The 20295-nt window shown below is 37.1% G+C and overlaps 1 protein-coding gene across 1 annotated transcript in view; it reads left to right on the top strand.

Moving 5' to 3' along the window:
* LOC106180952 (retroviral integration site protein Fli-1 homolog) overlaps positions 1-14592 on the top strand; it is a 30891-nt gene extending 16299 nt beyond the window's left edge. The window contains exons 5-8 of the mRNA XM_087011317.1: positions 2623-2676; positions 6561-6626; positions 12157-12204; positions 12791-14592. Coding sequence (XP_086867443.1) covers positions 2623-2676; positions 6561-6626; positions 12157-12204; positions 12791-13326 — 704 coding nt within the window. The 3' untranslated portion in view covers positions 13327-14592. The remainder of the gene's footprint in view (positions 1-2622; positions 2677-6560; positions 6627-12156; positions 12205-12790) is intronic.
* Positions 14593-20295: the final 5703 nt, after the last annotated feature.

Raw genomic sequence — 20295 nt, 5'->3', positions numbered from 1 at the left:
AAACAAAGTCGGGGTACAAATACGAAGGCGTAAAATATTTGTTCAGAATCTATAACTTTAGGCAGACAGTAAAGGTGTAAAAGCGGCGACGCAGACGACAGACGAACGCGGCAAAATGAGTATGGCGTCGTTTCACCATCATCAGAGTTATCACCACCAGAAGCAGGAATATTACCACCCCTGCGCCTTCTCTAGCTTTCACAGCGCCATGATGCTCTCCCACGGTAGGAACGCAAGTGTGAAATTTAACTTTTTGAATATCCCCTTTCTCCAAAGATATAATCTTGCTATTTTTAACGGCGTGCAAAAAAGGGTTTTGACTTTTTCATTCTACATTCGATATTACTATTCATACTCATGTTACTGTTTTTAGGTCTGAAAGGTTTCCTATAATCCCATTCAGTTTTTAAAAATATGTTCTCTAATTCATTGATAGAATATGGTAAAATAATCCTGGAAAAATATTTGAAGGAATTCTTGTGTTATAAAAAGTAGAAATCTCATCTTCATTTTTAGTGCTTCCTTCTCACTGTTGCGACATTTTCACCAGCGTGTGGCTTATTTGAAACATCGAAAATGAAATAAAAACAGCAAATGTCAAGATGCAGTCGAATTGATAATTAATAACATATCTCGATATTTTTCAGCTCAGCCGTGAGCAATCCCACTTGGCTCTGCAAAGCTAGTGGTTCACAATTCTGTTATTATTTATTTATTTATTTATTTATTTATTTATTTATTTATTTATTTTTTGAGGCTCATGATCAAGGTACCCGTGCATAACACCCTATTTCCCTTTCTTACATCTTTCGGTTTTAAGAAATGTTTTCTTCAAGTATTTTTTGTTTCGCTTTGGTGCGTTAGTAAGTACATAGATACGGAAGTTACCTTTAGGAAAAGAGCAAAAACACTGTTATGTTATGCACCCAGAGTCAAATAGATCGAAGGCTAAGGATTGGTGACAATAGAGAAAGAGGGAAACAACATACAACTACATGAAGGATGTTTGTCCCATCTTTAATGACATGGTTCGAAAGACCACACTCGTTTTGAAACCAGTCTGCCGAGCAGCATTTTAACAATCGCAAAATTATATTAAGAAAAGGTGTAAGTTGGATAAGAATTTTACAATAAGTTAACGCAAAGATTGATGTCAAAGAATGTTACATCCAAGTTTTACGCTTGATTATATCGGATAACTACTGGTATGTGTACGTACCAACCTCAGATTTTGTTATCTTTTCCATAATACCATTAAATAAATAGTGAATCATTTTTTTCTTTTTCTCAGATTCGGTTTATAGCCTTTACAACCTGGAATAACAGGAGCGCAGGCTTGACTCAAGATTTTACTCCTTAATCTTCCGACTACTGTAGAGTACTCTACCTCTAAGCGTCTGCGTACATGGACTTGTATTCATAAATGTTGTTATTTCCCAATAATCCTCGCGCTACACGGGGATTAACCGTGTAATCCAGTGCCACTTGATAGAGTCGCGAGTCTCCTTGATTCTTTAAACTTTGATATGCGTCGCATTACGCTGTGGATCGCGATAGGAAAAAACAAATGGCGTCGTAAATGCACGTGGTTGTGTGATTGCGTTAATTTGCGCGTGTTTTGCGTGTGTCTGTGTGATTGTACGTGCTTTGGGAATGTGCCTTTCGAGAACCAAGCCATACTGATTTGCGAAACAAATCGGGTACCCGTGAGTGGTGTGACAAGTTGGCCTTGATGAGAAATGTAATCACTGCTCTGAAAAGAGTGTTTGATAAGGTAGAGATACGCCCACACTTTAATCTACAATATCATATACCGTATACACGGCGAACTTCATCTTTTTCCATATCCACCACCGCTGACCATGGAAAAATCTAAGAAATGAAATAAGAGAATTAAATGCAAATATTTTTAAGAATCGATAGATGTAATGTTTTTAATGTCATCATTTGTTTGCAAAAGCGTACTCAAAGTCGGAGTCTAAAAGTAGATTAGTAATCCGTGGTGAATTTCTTCTGTCTTGTGCCTGTGCACTGCCTTCGTTCAACTTTCCTCCATTTACGCAATGCAAACAATACAACATATGTTATTTGTCCATCTGACAAGACCGACGCTTGATTAGACGCCTAATTGAAATGTAATTAGTGAAGTCGATAGCAAAAATCTGATAATCTCCGGCACGACTGCAGATCGAAGATGAAACGCCGTTGGAGTTGGCTGTCGCTTGCTACACGTTCACAGAGTTAAGATTGCTTGCTTGGAGTGGTGAGAACCCTCGACGTGACGAACGCTGGCTATGTCATAGGTTTTCTCTGTTGGATCAAGTGTCCGCTGTTCGTCATTTCAACCGCGCACGTTGTATACGGCATTACGCTATACAGTATCTGCACTTTCAGTGAGAAAAAAACACTGATGAAACAACAAGGGATATTTCTTCTCTAACATGCTTACCTCGGAGATGCTGTCGCTTTATAATTTTCCGAGTGAGTTGTCTATGATTTTCACTAATTTCTTTGTAGGTCTGATTTCCGTTATGGCGTCGGTTTTATTGGGCACATCATTATACTGAATTAACAATGCGATGATGTTAGATAGTTTTTCTTAAAGTTCTTTCTATATTTCAGATCCAGGCTATGCCAAGCCGAGTTGGACCCCCCAGACCAGCCCATCTCCTCAAGGTAAGTGTTCTGAATTCTACATCAAAACTCACCTTCATAAATGTAGTGTAATTATAACACATACTGCACGGCTGCTCATTGAATACCTGTATTTCAAAATCTGCGTCGTAAGTGATTCACAATTTGAGGCGTGTAAGCAAATTTCAGTGAAAATAAGAAGTTTCACAGTTGAAATGTATTTGATTATGAAATAACTGATTACCAAATACACCACACATTAGGTTAAGTAGGTAGTTTGAAAGGAAAGTTTAAGATATATAATGTCGGTTCACTAGACATCGGGTAAAGATGGATTCAATTGACTTTTGTGATAACAAAATTCAAATCATAGCTGAAATAATAAGGAGTGCTTAGCATTACTTTTCATTTTTATAGGGTCAATTCAAGATAGGAACAATATTTTTATAAGAAAAAGATAACAACTTATTTGAATAACAACTTATTTGGAATAATTGCAACTTTTAAATTTTTTCATCAGTTTACCGTATATATATCTACTATAAATCATAATCATAGTTTTTGTAAACGTATGTAGATAGTGTTTTGATGTAAAGCAGTCTATATGCTGAGCCATGTAGTTACCCACAAAAGATACTTTCCTGACCAATGAGAGTGCGCTATACAACTTTGAGCTGTAATATAAACTTAATTGACAAAATGTTTTTAAGGGGAAGATATATATATATATATATATATATATATATATATATATATATATATATATAATCGTCGTCACCTTCACTCCGTTTATTATGAAAATGAAGGTCTATCTAAAAGGCGTGTGTAAAATTTGGATTTTTTGCAAAATCTGTACATATACTTTCATAATTTTCAATAATAATATTTATTGTTTATTGAGATTTGCTGGCTCACTAATCTTCGAAGAGTAGTATATATACAATAAAGATAATAATAAATAAAATCACATAACATATTAATACCACCTTTATAATTGTTACCTTACTTAATACAATAAAGTAAGAACACGTGATATTTAAATACACTTGTGAGGCTGCTTTACGACAGTAACTCGTATAAGGCTCATTTTCTACTTTGGCATAGTTGTAGAAATTAACTACTTTGCACTAGTTTTCGTCACTTAAGCTTGCGTGTAATGATTTAATATCTATAATACGAGCCCACTGCATTTCGGCATCCAAAGTCATATATGTAACAATGAGTGTGGGCTTATTGTTTAAGGATACGAACCTATGACTCTGCTCTGAGAAAGTAAATCCTTGTTTTCAGAAGTCCCACAGGTTCCCGGTTCTCCGCGCGCAGCATGTGTCGTCAGCACTGCTGGGGTATCGTCTGCCCCCGTGCGTTGTAATTGAGCTCGGAAACTGCACGGCTTCCATTTCCGTGATAGCCCAGACCAAGGGCATTGGAAGGCTTCGTCTTATTAAAAAACAACCGAGATTTTACTGCTTCCTCCAATCCCCTTGAACCATTGAAGATCGTGAAATAATCGTCTGCCTTAAGTTGCGCAGCAGACATCTCTTTCGTGTACAAAGAGGTTTATTTTTCACTAAAGCTAGGCAAGACTTTAGAAAATCATTGAGCACTGGAATAAATTTGAGTTATAATCATGATGTGTATTTGCACAACTTTCATAAGAAAAAAAAACAGGTGGAACACCCTTGTTGGGCGTTTTGTATCTTAAGTGCATACAGAACATATTTGTCTACATTTATTAAATATTTTTTCGTTTTGGAAACTTAGATATGGTTTATTAACAAAACTGCCCTGATGTCAGAATAACATAACACTTCCATGTTTGAATTCAAAGGTTAAATCAACAATTTTCTTCATTTTGTCCACACGTCTTAGTGTCTCGTTCAATATTTCCGTCCTAAATCTTGAATTTGTCGAGGAACTTCCTCGCGCTAACAACCCGTACTCATACAAATGGTTATTAAATCATCGACGGAGTTTGAAAACAAACGAGTAAGTTTTCTCAGGGTTAAAAAGGTTTTTTTTATTGTCCCTAGTTTAAAGATAGTAAAAAAGTCAGTCATATTATCAAGGTCCTTTGTTGAAGGGTCAAAACGCTAAGCACTAAGGGTAAAAATACATTTAAGATTTTGCCTTTTTTTGCCAAGTCTTTTTTTAGATTGGGAACTTTAATGATTAATGGTTTATCACTGGTATCCTTCTCAATATCTGTGCTTTCTCTTTGAGTAACTAGCTCAAATGGTCGTATTTGGAGTCTGGCCTTTGGCGTCATCTGGCAGTGGCTTCGTGTGCTCTTTTGACGGCTGCAATATTAGAAGTCAATTATAAGCGATTTAGGCAGCTTGTAATGTTGTTTTTATATTGAAGTGGATTGTATGGTTTTAAAAGAAGGCAAATCTTGTATATTTTCATATTTTGAACTGCAAATAGTGTAGCATCTAAGTGACCAGAGCTGGCTGAAGCTGTTGACCCAGCAAACTGACCAATTGTTCGGCCATCTCTCATTTTCCGTTCTGCCAACTGTTACATCCCAGATAGAATTTCTGTCCCAACAGCTTCCAGCCACCGACGTGAAATTTCGATTTCTCGAACAATCTAACTGATCCTCGCCAGCCATAATATGAAATCCGTTTTAATGGAGCTTTTTGAACTGAACCTGCCTAGATTATATACCATTTTATTCTTTAGACGACGCCATATGATATTACACCGTAGGTATGTTGTAAGGGTGAGATCCTGTCACAGCCGTGAGTTGGCAGGTTGGTATATTTGTACAAACTATCTTATGAAAATACGAGATCACTTTCTGTAATAACAAAAACGAATAGGTAACAGTCTTATGAGAAGTGGCTTTTGGCAGAAAAAATCACTATGGACGCCATGCGCTTTTTAAATCAAAGCTGTTGTATGGCTCTTATTTTCTATGCAGACTGCTATGATTTGCGGGTAAAAAAGAAACTAAATAAACTAAAAACAAATACTGCAATTGGTAACAAGCTATTTTTGTGCCGTAGACATGTGAATGGCGTAATGATGGAGATGGTGCGTGAATATTTTGAAATCGTCACAGTGGTTTTCCTTTAACATCAGACGTTAAATTGCACAAACTGTGGGTTGCAGTGGCTCTCAGCACCTTGCATGGAGGTTTGCCGAAATAAATTCCACATAACATCAGATTCTCAAATAATTTGAAAATCAATAAAACCATTGTGAACATTTGACCGCGGGTTAAAACTTTTATTTTTGGTGCTCTTTTATACGTCTTTTACATCTCTCTAAGCCAAAAAAAAGTTAGCGATGGAAAGGGATTTTTAGAAGGGGAGAGCAATCGCTTCTTTTAAATTGTCTATTTAACCAATGTCAACTTCTACTGTTGCCCCAGTGTAGCGTCATCAGTTGGTCCGTTTAACAACTTCTATTTACTCTCTCTTATTTACGTATATACTCTGCCCTGGTTCGGAGTGACGTAGTCATGCGTTGGAAATTTCGACGTCCGCGAATTAACGGGAAAGACTCGTACAATGGATAATCGTGTAAGTGGAAGAAATTCGTGTTGAAACTAAGCACTTTGATCCATCGGAGATTTCCTGCTTTGTCTTACAGATTACGTCTATTATTTTCTATCGCTCGGCCGCACTTGTGTTTAGAAAGCAGCTTTCAGCCATGATCTTCTTAGTATGAGATAGGCAAAAGCATGTGCAACGTTAACTGAACGATAAAGCATTCTACATATAGCACAGTAGTCACATTATGGCTCATATCAATGATATTTTCCTTTATTCGATGAGTTAGCCCCAGTTACTTTTTATTTGAAAATCAATCGTGCCATTTTACACCTCTACTACACCTCTCTTTCCCCCTTATATCTCTCTCTCTATCTCTCTTCCTGTCTCTCAGTGATGCTATATATCATTCATTAAATATTGCAGCATATCCACCTCATGGAATGACCAAGCCAAACATGGAATCGGCGCATGCACAGTGGAGACAACCAGGTGAGAAAGAAACCAAACGATCAAAATTACCGAGTTTCGTGTACCATTTTGATATAAACAAATAATGTTCATATACATGTATGACTTGATGATTATGTCATAACCATTTTCATGGTAGGATAATGTCAAAACTGTATCTAAATAAATACTATTACAACAGTGTATTTACACCACTATGAAAATTTACTACGGGTACAATTTTTATAACCGTGTTAGGTAATTTGCAATTACTGGTACTTAATATCTATAATCATACTGTTGCATTGAATTCAATAAGTATATGTCCGTGAGCTTTTGTGAGACTTCGTATAACACTTGGTTGATTTGCTTATGCGTGAGACATTGGTGCTACACATTAGTTCATAAGGTCAGGAAGTATGTTAAAAGAAATTAGCATGCTATTCGATTTTGCGAAATGTTGGGAGTGTGAAATATTGGGAGTGTTATGAACGCCAAATGCCCCAAAGTAATTTTTGGGTCTCCGCTTACTTCATATTCCTTGCCAATATACCATGCTTTGAACATTAAGACCGGAACTTATTCCCAATGTGGTGAAATAGCCAATAGGAGTAGTCAAGTTGACGCTTACTCTCTTGTGGCCTTGACCGTTACTATCATAGGAAGCTAGAATAGCGCGAGTGAATACTGCAAAGCAACCAAGTCATTCCCTTCAAAAACGCCAATGTCAAATTATCCTTATTACCGGCAATATAGGCCTTCTTATTGGTAAAAAGGTATAAATTGTTCCGACTTGTTTTTACTGACGACTTGTTAACATTTGACACATTTAGTGTGCAGGGGCGGATTTAGGCCGTCTTCTGGGTCTTCCGGAAGACGGTCAGATTTTCAAGTTTACATTGACGGGTATCTAATTTTTACTGTCGGAAGACGGTCAAAAATGGAGGATATATCAACACGGATAATTTGGAAGACTGTCAAAATATATATCTGGATCCGCCCCTGGTGTGGTTAACGACCGTCAGTATTTATTAATTTATACCTCCTTTAGCAAAATCTATAAACAGAAATTACACCCGCCAAAATGGAAATGGTTTGATACGGTATTGATGGACATTTTATAGACTACATTGCTACTTTCATATCTATTGTCATCTTTTGCACGGTTTGTTACGCCTCCGTGAATGCGTCATGGGTCGTGGTCGTGGTTAAAGTGAAAGTGAAAGTGAAATTCTACATTTTCAGTAAAAACAAAACGAAAGAGAATCGCCAAATGTTGCATTAATGTCCAAATGCAGAAGAATTTCCGTGGTTGCAGTAGGCAGGGGAATTTCAGGGGTTCCTCTTCATCTCATTTATTCTCTGCGTTGTCATTTTTCACAGTTTTTACCTTAGTTGTAGGGAAAACCTAAATTATCTGGATATGGCCAAACAGATCACTTCCTTTTATCTGTTATGGCGATGATCTGATATGACTTTGAAAGTTTTGTTTTTTTTAATTTCAATTTTCAGATTTTGTGACAGCCTGATTTTAAGTACTTTATTGTCATAAATTTAGTGTTATTGCTAATACCAAACTTAGGCAAACATAGGGCACGAGGATTTCTTTGCAGTAATGAATATTTTGCTTACACTTTTACTCTTGTAAAAGATGACATAAAACCCTGAATCGTGATGTTCAGCCATATAAGTACCTTGAATTATAACCATACAAGAGTTTTGGCTGAACTACGAGTAGAAGCATTGCAGGATACTTTGATACAATGCATTAACATTAGATTCAATATATAATAATTATAATAATATAATATCTAGCAGATGTCCATTGCAATCAACTGAAACGTTGAGTACTACAGTTGTAGCACTCTTGATTAGGGGTATTTTGAGTGCAATTCTTGCAGTTTAGTACACGCAAGGTTCACCAAACTAAATGATCGTCATCAAACGCGCTTCAGGACAGTGTAGACAAGTGGAAAGATTGTGTAGGAGACGCACCGTGACGCTCAGGTCTTCATCAGGCGTTCTTCAGGGGCAGCGATACGCATGACCGGATTGACATCCCCCGCTGGCTATGTCTAGGAACGCTACGCTGGCCACGTCGTCTGGCAACGACTGAACGCCCCATTGAATGCACTCCAAGTGTGAGGCAGGCGTTTACGACTTGTTAAGTACAGCGTACAGTGTGTACAGTCTCCCTCCTCTCTCCCGGGAACGCCTTAATGGACATTAAAGACTCAAAAGCCACTGATTACTGTAATTGATGCTGCTCACGGAAATCCTTCCGCGGGAAAATGCAATTTTCTAAAAGTTTCCTTTTTCATCGTTCGTCGCGTCTTGTTGAGCAACTTCTTTCATCCGGGAGTTTGCTCAAACCGGAGGCCCCTCGCTGTTGTCATTGTCGCCAGGGTCTTGTCGCAGTCCTTCGTTAATAGCCCCAGAAATCCTGTCTTTTGAGAGGTGACATGGCTGAAGAAATTACCCATCCATAGAAATAATGAAGCTCCGGTGATGTTCCATTTAATTAAAAACGAATTGTCCATCGGTCAGGTCATTTTGACAGAAACACGTTGGGCTTAGAGTGGCTGGCAAGGTGGAAGAAGGGGTTGCGAATGAAGCAATTGATCGAGTATGGCACTAATTGAATGGTATAGTAGTCCAGGCCATGCTACCCCGCTAGTTAGGGCGATATTTCCCGACACCAGAAATGGAATTAGGAAACTCTGGCGCGGTAAAGTAATTGCCGTTTCCAGTAATCAGTTATAACTACCGTTCTTTTATTTGCATGGACAGCCAAGTGATTTGTCAATACGAAGGCCGGTGCCTTAGTAAGGCAAGTCCAGTTTGTACGGAATTTTGGGAAAATGAAGTTTTGAGACCACCCACTGACATTTTTGTACATATCCCATTATATGTTAAATGCTAGATGCTGTGAAAAATATATCTAAAGCATCTATGCAGTAAAAGCAGGAGAAACGATCATGTGATACGTTTGAACCATAATTAATTAGAAATCAGCTATAGATATCCTAGTACTGACACAACTTCAGTTAAAAAAAGACAGATGTTGAACAGTCGTCCCTTAATTACAATGTTCTCCAATGTCATGGTTTTGCAGAAATTAATTACAAAGTCAGGTGTACAAGTGAGAAATCCCTTCACTCAATATTACTTGTTTTTGCAGTATTGTTGAAATTCATTTTTCACAAGACAGGTGCGTTGGCACAAGTAAGCAATGTAAATGTTACTAGATTATGGCAAAATGAAATGCGGTAATTTCTCCAATTACATTTGCGCTGATGTAATTGAATTACAGCGAATCCATTGTCGCCCAATACTGGGTACAATGGAATCAACAATACAACAACTGACGGAGATAGATCAATCTGGATTTCCGATGATGAGGCAAAGCAAAGAGAAGGGAAATTGATCCATTACACAATAAGGCTAAGATATTGTGATAATATTGCCGATAGCTGGGTTAATGTTGAGGGAATGTCCCTGGTATTTTTCTTCAGGTCCTGATGGTTATTTATTTTAAGGACGAAAATTCATTAAAACAGGCACTCAAAAAGTGCAGTCCTCCGCAAAGGCAGCCTATTTTTCATCATTTTTTATTAATGAATGGATAAACGAACTAGAAAAGCCAAGGCAGCAAAGTCTCCACCCAATGCCGTTTCACCCCTAAATTTTCATCTATAATGATTTAGTTTTTTGATTTTTTGATTATTGATTGATTAATGATAAGGATCACCACCAAAAACTAATCATCTGTTCCTTGGCCCACTTCTGACAGTTCCTGAAAATTACATCAAAATCGGTCTATAACTTTTTCTGTAATGTTGCTAACAGACAGACAGACAGAAAGATAGACAGACAGACAAACTAACGGAACCAAAAACATAACCTCCTTAGCGGAGGTAATAAATTAATTAACGGATCACCATCAATAAAAATCTATTCTTCGTTTTCCTATTTCTAATTTTTATTAAATTTTAGCAGAATGTGTCTATAAATATTTTAGTTAAGCTATTTACTAGCAAACCAAAAAGGTAAAATATAACCCCCTTGGTGGAGGTGAGTTAACTCATTGCTCTATTGAACAAAAAGTAGCCTCGGTTGTCGATGGATCAGATGGAGTACGTGACGCCGCGTTTTTGCAAAAAAATTGTTTTGCGCTTGTATTTGTATACTGTAAATGTGGCTTTTTATTGTTTTAGCTTTGATATAGTAATGTTAAATACATCGGGCTTCTCGGCGTCTGTTCTACATTTGTTTTTTTTTTGTTTTTTTTTTATCTTTTCGTAGTTTACAACTGTGAAATTAACAATTTACTGCGAGTTCTTTTGATTTTAGACACTTCTTGCTGAGGCACAGTCAGATACTGTATGAATTAATTACGTTCACGGTATCCTGAAGAAGTAGACTCACAAATGCCATATTTTTAAAGCATACTAATGCGTTCCAGTGGCTTCACATCTTTCACTGAGCATATATTGATGAATATAGATGGCAACGTGTGGACAAAAAGGCTCTTGGTTAACGAAAGAACACAGGTGCATTTGACCGTGTGCAGTGCGAGAAATCGGTAAGACCCAGGAGCTTTACTCGGCTGGATTATCCATTGAGATTCAATGAATCTTTAGACAATTTCCGCCTATTGTTCACCCTGGGCGTACTAAGAGCAAACACCGCATTGCTACCGACACTGCGCTATGCAAAGGTTAATCAAGATTCACTAGAAACCATTGTTTGTATAGATGTCGCATGATAGGCTGAGCAGCCGTGTCATTAACGGTATTCTCACAGTTCAATGACGCCATATTTGTCAGACTGTGAGCTCAAAGGGCTCCATTCTCGGTCCACTAAATAGATCATTAAACCACCCAGCTGTGACGCCATGGGTAAAACGACTTTTGCTAACTGATGAGGTAAACACAATCATCTCGAGAAATCCCACGAGATTGCTTGAACTCCCCAGGCAGCCTTCCTCTTTTGCCTGCTTGTGTATAGTCATAGCACAGGCGGGGTGTTTGTGCAATCTTACTATATAAGGTCACAATGACGTCCGTTATATTAAATTCGGCATTGAACATTAGCGCAATCCTCACTACGGCAGATCGTCCGCAAGATTTCTTTTTTCGATCATCCTGTCAGGCCCGCAACGAAAGGTATGTGATTGGTCCCCGAAAAACTGAACACGCGCTGCGGTTTTTCAAAATAATTTCGCCGTTGTCTTCGTGTTCTAATTCTAATCCTCTCACTTCAGCGGTAACGGAAGGAAGAAAACCACATGTATGTCATATGGTTTCATTTATTTCAGTATCTAAGACGTTTACGGGAAAATGTGACTTGATTGTCTTTTGTTTCAACGTGAGGCATAAGGCCTACAGTTCTGTCGATTACAGTTGATAGTGCGTTTCACCAAAGGTACCTTCACCTGCACCTTGGAATCGGAACACGTTCAAAATTCTGCTGATAAAATATATTTTGGTGCAGGGACTTTAGGCGACCAGTTATTGTTTTTGTGAAATTTATACATAATTAACAAAATGCTTTTCTTTTTTTTTTTCAGACCCTTACCAGCTTTTTGGGCCTATGTCTAGCCGCCTCTCTACTTCCGGTGAGTTTTCTGAAACCTGAACGTGCATTCGCGCCTGTGTGCGCTTGGGCAAGAGCGGGCTACTTGTTATTATTTTTTTCTGTAAATTTACCGTTCCCATCCAAGCAGGCACCTGCATGAACGTATGCACGGTTTTATTTTTTTTTCATTTCAGCACAAGTATTTATGCTTGTCATATATTTAAATCAAATAACTGATTGATCTTCTCTGAAATGAGCATCTCAGCAACAACAACAACAACAACAACAATAATAATAATAATAATAATAATAAATAAATAAATAAATAAATAAATCGTGGTTCGATTATAGGCCTATCATATCAGTATATCTATATTATTTACCATAGATATAATAAACTGACAAGAAAGCGTCTAAGATTTTGTGGCCATTACCTACAGTGCAGGGAAAAAGTAGAGTTGGGGCATTTTGCTTTTCTGGATTTCTCCATTTCAAAACTCAGATTGATGCGAAAAATTCTTAGACGGACATTTATACAAGTATGCCGCACTTAATTACATGAAATAGCCATTAACATTAATGAAAATATAACATTAGATTTAATAAACCATCTTGTTCCATTTTAGGAAGTGGCCAGATCCAGTTATGGCAGTTCCTCCTAGAGCTGCTGTCGGACAGCGGAAACGCAAACTGCATCACGTGGGAGGGCACCAACGGGGAATTCAAACTCGTGGATCCCGACGAGGTGGCTAGACGCTGGGGAGAACGCAAGAGCAAACCAAACATGAACTACGACAAGCTGAGCCGAGCTCTACGCTACTACTACGACAAGAACATCATGACGAAAGTCCACGGGAAACGTTACGCGTACAAGTTCGATTTTGCTGGGTTAGCTCAAGCTATGCAGCCAGCTGCTGATCCCGCCACATATAAATATCAGCAAGACCTGTTTATGTCGAGCTATCACCATGCCAACTCAAAACTTAATTTCATGAACGCTCATGCGCCGATTTCATCCAATACGTCCGGGTTCTTCGCCGGCGCGGGTTCCTATTGGTCCGCTCCTAGCGCCGCCAATCTCTATCCTAATATCTCCAATCACGCGATGACGCATCACCACAGTCATGTGACTCCATCACATTTAGGGTCCTATTACCCATAACTAGAACTGCTTTGGTAAACCGCCAATCTTACTGACTAATATCAGGAATCGACTTCAGCATTTGTTCTTTGAAATAACAGCACAAATTTCGGTATTCCTTTTTTGTTATACTTATTGATTGTTTAAGAAAATAATCAGCGTTGTATAATTCAAGCCATTTTTTTGGTAATGTCACAATAGCTTGAGTAGATGTATTACGAAATAGTGTATAAATTCCGGGTTAGGTTTGAGCTATGTGGCTAAAAGCCCAAAAGGAGATTTATAAAACCGTGAAGGCTTATACATCACAGGTCAAAGGAAACTAGATACACTTTCATTGACATTTCCAAAGAAAAACTTAAATTATCGAGGTGTGTCTTTGATTAAGTGTACTATACATCGTTATCTCTTTTCAATGACTAAGTAAAGAAAGAAAAAGATAAAAAGATTCTGAAACCATCATCTCAGGTGATCAGTGTTCGTTGATGATCTCTGTAAATGATATTAATCTGACAATCGAATGTTCAATTAAGTAGACTATTTTTGTGCCATATTCTTCAGTATATATATATAATTTGTGTCATTTATGTTATGGTAAGAACTGTATCTTGGGACGGGGTGTAATTAGTATTTGTTTTTCTGCGATAACGTGGGTGTCGTGTTACAGTTCAAAGCATGGCAATCGATGCGGTTTCTTTAAGAAATCAGCCATTCGGAAAATGTTGTCAGAAGCTCACACATATCTATCTACCTATCTATGCGTCACAGTTTTGCTTGCGAGAAACGAAGACATTCGCTACTAGTACTGTCAGTGTCCAAGATACATGAATGTGGTATTTTTGTAATTTTTGTAAATTATTGCCGTTTGGGTTTGAAAAGTTGGTAATACTTCTGAGTCAAAAACTCAATTGATATTTGTATTATTTACTATTTGTTATATTTAGAATTAGAATTATACTATTTAGTAGAGAATCATTGGCCTTAATTGTTTTCATTACGCCATGATGTACAGCTTGTAAAAACATATAAATGTATTAGTCTGTCTATAAATCTAGGAATGTAATTTGAAATTTATAGTCTCATCAGACTTTGTACATAATTGTTTGTTGTAATATACATTTGTTCTTGCGTAAAGTGACGTCACAATCATACACCCCACAATGTCCCTATAGGTTCTTATATATGTCACACCATGTACATGCACCATGTGTGAGCCGAAGGGAGTTTCAAATGTTCCATATACCTGAGTAAAATCTTTGGATAAAAAACGTTTTTATCATTCGCACATATCCAGCATATTGTTTCTTCATTTTTATTTATTTATTTATTTATTGAAAAAGAAATAAATACAGAGTGACCAATTAAAACTTATGAAAAAAAACAGATTTTTGTTGCCAATTCGGCCTTCACATTATTAGAACATTACGATGCTGTAAAATACTTCAAGTTTCTAACCAAAATTAGTTAATACAAACACTAACGGGATAATTGTTGTATGTAAAATGTAGCCTATCTCAATAATTCAGGTTATTTCGTTCAAGGTCTTGAGCAGCCGGTTCCCTCACGAGTCTGGTTGATTAACTTTCTGTATCTAATTAAGTCCTTAATACATCATATTTGTGAAAGCAACGCAGAACCCAGCCTCAGAATCTTTTTTGGTTTCATTTTCAAATTTGCCTTTTTTGTCAGTGTCAACTTTAAGTTATGCCATGTATTTGCGCACATGTCAACATTACTATTTGATAGAACTTTTCTAATGGTGGGTTGGCACAGTACTTCCATTATTTCGGAGGTCCCCTTCTCATCCCCCCCCCCAAAAAAAAAAATTAATTAAGCGGAGCGAGACACAACCAAGGCATCGTTCCATCCCAGTGATTTGCTTTTAAAAGTTAAATTATCTTCGTCAACTTTTTTTATGACAGTTACCAAAGTATTATATATATATGTAGATCCCCCAGCAGTTGTTTACTAAAAGCAGTTTACAGGGGGGGTATCAATGTCTTTATTTGCATACATTTTATTCACGTTGTCTTAATTCTTTAATTTGTTTGTATTCGTAGTCAGTTGACTTGGCGGTCACTCAACTCACTAATGTCTATGGCTGTATTCCCAGAGCTTTTAGATCGATCTATCCCCGCGGGGAGTCTCACTAGATTACTGTCAGATAATCCGGCTTAAATGTCCGTCCTGCCTACTACCAGCTGTAAGGGGGTAATTAACTTTCGTGTCCGCTCGGCTGACAGCTATTTAGCGTGAACCCCCAGGAAGTTAGGTCGATCTAAAGTAGATCGATCTAATCTCTGGAAATGGGGTCTATGAACGGTAATTCACTGTGATGGCAAGCTTATTGTATAAATCATATGAGATCTCCTCTTGAAATTATATACATGTACATACCGAGCTCACTAACAGAAGTTGCTTGTTGGTTTCATTGAGTTTGATTGATAGTTTTCTCTAGGCACAATGAAATGATACTGGTAATTCTAAGAAAAATAAACGAACTCTAAAGGAAAATTTTGTTATGGTAGATAAATACCATTTATCAAATTATTTTTAAACTACACATTTTATAATGAAACAATCAAACTGAGTTGGTTCATCGTTCATCTTGTCGCTAAAATTAGACAGACCCACGAAGGCAAAGGGAATTTGAATATATTGCAACAACGTGGAGAATACTGATGAATACGACAACTCTGGCACTACTGGCACAGCCAAAGATACTTTTATTTTAATACTCCGTATACACCATGACCTTTGGAACTAATTCTATTACTTAGTCATTATAACATGATATTATGTCTGGTTGGTTTGTTATTTATGCCGTGATAATTCTACAGTTTTTCTTTTTAATGCCACCAAAACTAAAAAAAACTGTGTCATGCGGTGAAATGCTTGGGAAAGTGACTGACTTTTAAAACTTCAAAAACAATTTTTGTAGCTTCGTTTAATTTCAATTGTGCTTTCCGAGGTGTAGTATAAAACATGTGTGAGTATAACTGTTAAAATTATAATAAATAACCGGTGAAAGCTGCACAATACTTTTCACACTGCAATAAAATAATGCATTAACGAAGTTTACTAGTAAATACATGTATCACAGTTGGTCAAACTTAATTTAGATGTGTATGGTTTTAAAGATTTTTAAAGGAAAATCATTGTTCTCTATAAATATTTGTTATTAAACTCATTTAATGGAAGCTACCGCATTGTGCTTCGAAAAGAAATGTAGATATCCTAATACCAGTAGGGTTAATGCAGTGATACATTGCATGGTTTTCTACGACGTTGAACAATTGAGAAAGTAGGTCTATTTTAGCAAATTTTAAATAAATACAAAGTTTCAACCGATTCTGACTAAACTTCTATGGGAAATGACACCTATTCGCAGTTTAACCTTCATTTTAAAACACATTTTCAAAACAAATGATAGTTTTATAGCGAGCATTGTCCAGCACTGTTCCCCAACACACGCTTGATGAAAAACTGGGGCTATTCGGTCAAATTCGTGACGCATTCGCCAGTGTTACGTTGCAGTTAAGTCCTCCTTCCCTCTAGGCAGTTTACGCAACCTTTCAAACACTTTCAACCCAAGTAAATATTGAAATACTTTAACGATAAACTGCTACCTGCCATTTGATTATTTCGGCCCTCCCTAAACCTGGAACCAAACAGTGAACTAAAAATTCTGGGACGCCAAAAGCACGCTTGTTTGCGATGCATTTTTGGGGAAATAATAAAGGTGCAATTCTTTCCAATCCTTCTTCTAGCGTAGTTTTGTTAATATTTGCAAACGTGTAACCTTTAAGTGAACGACTGAGAGATTGACATTATAACAGGTGGGTGTTACATAGGTAACGCAGTCTGTGTGGGGTGTTTATTAGAGACCCGCTTGTATCAACGAGCTGATCTACGAGCATGAGGCACAATCTCATTAGAAGACGCAATGAGTAGCTTTATTTAAGGATGAGTTCAAAAAGTTAAACGGCGTTAACTTTTAAAAAAAATACTTAAGATATTTTGGTGCGTAAGGCAAGTTGCGTATTTGGTAGGTGGATGCGTGAAATATGTTTTAAATCAATCAAAGTTTAATTCAATCAAAATTCATTAAAATTCTTTTTCGAATTATCTATTCGTAGTACACATATTTTCAACACAAACTACATGTTCATTGAATCACTTGCTCTAGTACTCTCTTTCTGCAAGAAAAAGTTTTTCCCTATATAAAACCTGTGGAAGGATACGGTATGACAGGGTTTTAATTTTTATAACGTTTTTCCTTTCTTTTCTCTCCGGGCCATTTTAAATCTCCAAATGAAATGAACAATATATTGATAACTTGTTGTTTTTATCGCCTTCGGCTGTTGGGCGTTTGTATCAGAGATGCCAGAATATTCTGACCAACGCAAGCGTTCGCTGTGGACAATCAGCGGATTTAGCCCTCAATAGGCCTGGGGACGGAGTTAAAAGTGACCAAAGTCAAGGCTTTTCCTTCCTGTGTACACAATGAATGGTCAGTTTGTATAGAAAGGATTGCCATCCATTAGTGCGAAAGTTTTCACTTCTGGAGAAGGCTTGTTGACACACAGCGGTAGACGGTTGACACTGTCATCATTGAGAAGGCTAGGGTGACGCTCAGGACCGTTTTGACTATAAACGTATTTAGACTAACTCACCGTATATCCTCAGTTAAGTTATCAGAATGAGCGGATGGGGGAGTGTCAATTGAGGGGGATTCATACCCTCCTAATGGCAAACCAGAAATTATATTTCCAAAGAAACTTTCTTTCTGAACTACCTGGGTGTATTTTAAGAACGGCTATAGTTAAAACGGCATTGAGCGACACCGAAGTCGATTTTCGCGCCCCAGCACCCCTCGCTGTATCCATGTTACGGCTGAGGGAGGCAATTCGTGTGAAAAGCCAGTCTGTCAACACTTAAAGAGTTCCCAAATGTCGTTAAATATTGATTGATCCCTAATATTACACGTAATTACGGCAAACAAAACAGAATCTAGATCGCAGCCATGCCTCTGCCGCGTTCTCCCCCGCCCCCAAAACAAACCATTGCAAATATTGACACCATTAGACTCGGTGCAGAAAGGCAACGACCTTCAGTTTGGCAATTTGTTTTTCAGCAACTTGTTCGTTGGTTTTGGGAAGAACTAATATTTGTTCTTCGGTGTTGCTCGAAGGAAATGCCGCGGAAGTTGGCACGGCCGTATCGTTTCCCTGTCAAGTTGAAAAAGGAAACGCAAAAAGTGTGATAAGAAGTAGATAATATATAACAATGCGTTCCGGTGAGATCTTGTGTACTTAGCTTTCACGACGGAGACATGTTGGGCCCCTTCGTGCACAGACGGTGAAAAAGTCGTTCTCTTTTATTTTGTTTAAAAAAAAATGACAATATGGTGTGTCTGATTTTGAACCAAGGCTGATCAGCATAATGATGGATTAATTTATCTTTTTCTTTCTTTTTTCCTTTTTTCTTTCTTTCTTTCTTTCTGCCTTTTTACTTTCTTTCGTTTTTCACATTTTCCAATTAATGATCAAATTTATATTGTGTTCAACGAACATAATTCTAAACCCCTTTAGCTTTGTCACGTTTACTTTTGCTATAAACTCATTTCAGCTCGAATGACAGACTTTTTATATGCTCGATTGTTTAAATTATTTTCTCTACTCAAGAAAAAAAATTGTTCTTCAAAAAAAAAAAAAAAATGATGCTAATTGATGACTGTGTTCAGTACACGGACTTATTGTGCAAATCAGTTTAAAAATCTGTTTCGCAACATGAAGTGGGCCTCAGTTGCAAATCGATTTGAATGCTTGCCAACTCAACGCATTGCTAGAGAATTTGTGTCAGAATTTATGCTGCTACGCGGTAAGGTTAAGCGGTAAAGTTGAGCATTTTTAACCTTATGTAGGCAATTTCTGGTATTATCTAAATACATGGAACAACTCACGATGTCGATCACTCATTTAAAATATTTTTTTGCTGTTAAATTTCCTAGCTCTGGAACACTTCCCCTTGACCGTATCGAAACTGGTTTCAAAAATAAAATGCTTTTTTGTGCACACTATGCGTACTTAGTGCATGAAACACAAAAATGTGGCCCTGATTCTTTGTCTGTGAACACAGACGAAACGTGAAATATGCCTCAATACTAGGCTCAAAGCCATTGCGTTTGCTGTGAGGTGTCTCACCTACTGCAACCATCTCTGATTGTGACTAATCGCGTCATTTGTCACAACCGCGTGGCTAGGATGTGTTCTCGCATTGTGTTTTATTCCCCAGAAAGAGAGTATGATTTTATTTACTTAAATATGGTTCATTAGTCCTCTTTATAAAAACTTGGCAAAAAATATAAATAATAGTATAAAAATGACAGGTTTTATCATTATAACTAAGAACACTGTGGTAATTATCTCATAATTGTACCTATTTTGTATTTTTCTTTAATCCATCTTTTTATTAACCAATATTTTTTTTCACATTTTCACATGCATGTTTTAAAATATTCATCAACGAATAAAAAGTACAGAATTTAGCAAATATAGTAAACCTTGCTAGTAAAAGTAGGATGTGATTTCAGAAAGTAAAATAACAAGAGATTTTCCAAAAAATCTTTTCGAATTATATTTCTTGTTATTTTTCTTTCTGGCATGTTATGTACATTATTTCTGCCATCGTTTTTTCTTTTTTTTTTCTTTTTCAATTTTGGCAGATTCACCTTATATATTTACTGTGCACTTTTCTAGCAAAACTGATCTCTGTCCCGGACAATTCTATGTCTGTACGAAAACAATTATCACTTTACAAACAGGAACGCAATTTCCGAAGGAATTCTTGGTGTGGACACTTTATTCACTAGGAAGGAAGGAAAACAGTTTTCCTGATTTTACAAGAGTACATCAATTTTTCGTCTTGATCAATGCTGTAATTAGTTGAGAACAACATGGTAAGTTAGGTGAAAGGACTAACGTTAGA

The sequence above is a fragment of the Lingula anatina genome, chromosome 4, assembly GCF_051362555.1.
Source record: "Lingula anatina isolate TDL-2025a chromosome 4, LinAna3.0, whole genome shotgun sequence".
Classification (NCBI taxonomy): domain Eukaryota; kingdom Metazoa; phylum Brachiopoda; class Lingulata; order Lingulida; family Lingulidae; genus Lingula; species Lingula anatina.
The sequence above is the reverse complement of the archived record's forward strand: the minus strand, read 5'-3'. Positions and strand labels throughout refer to the sequence as shown.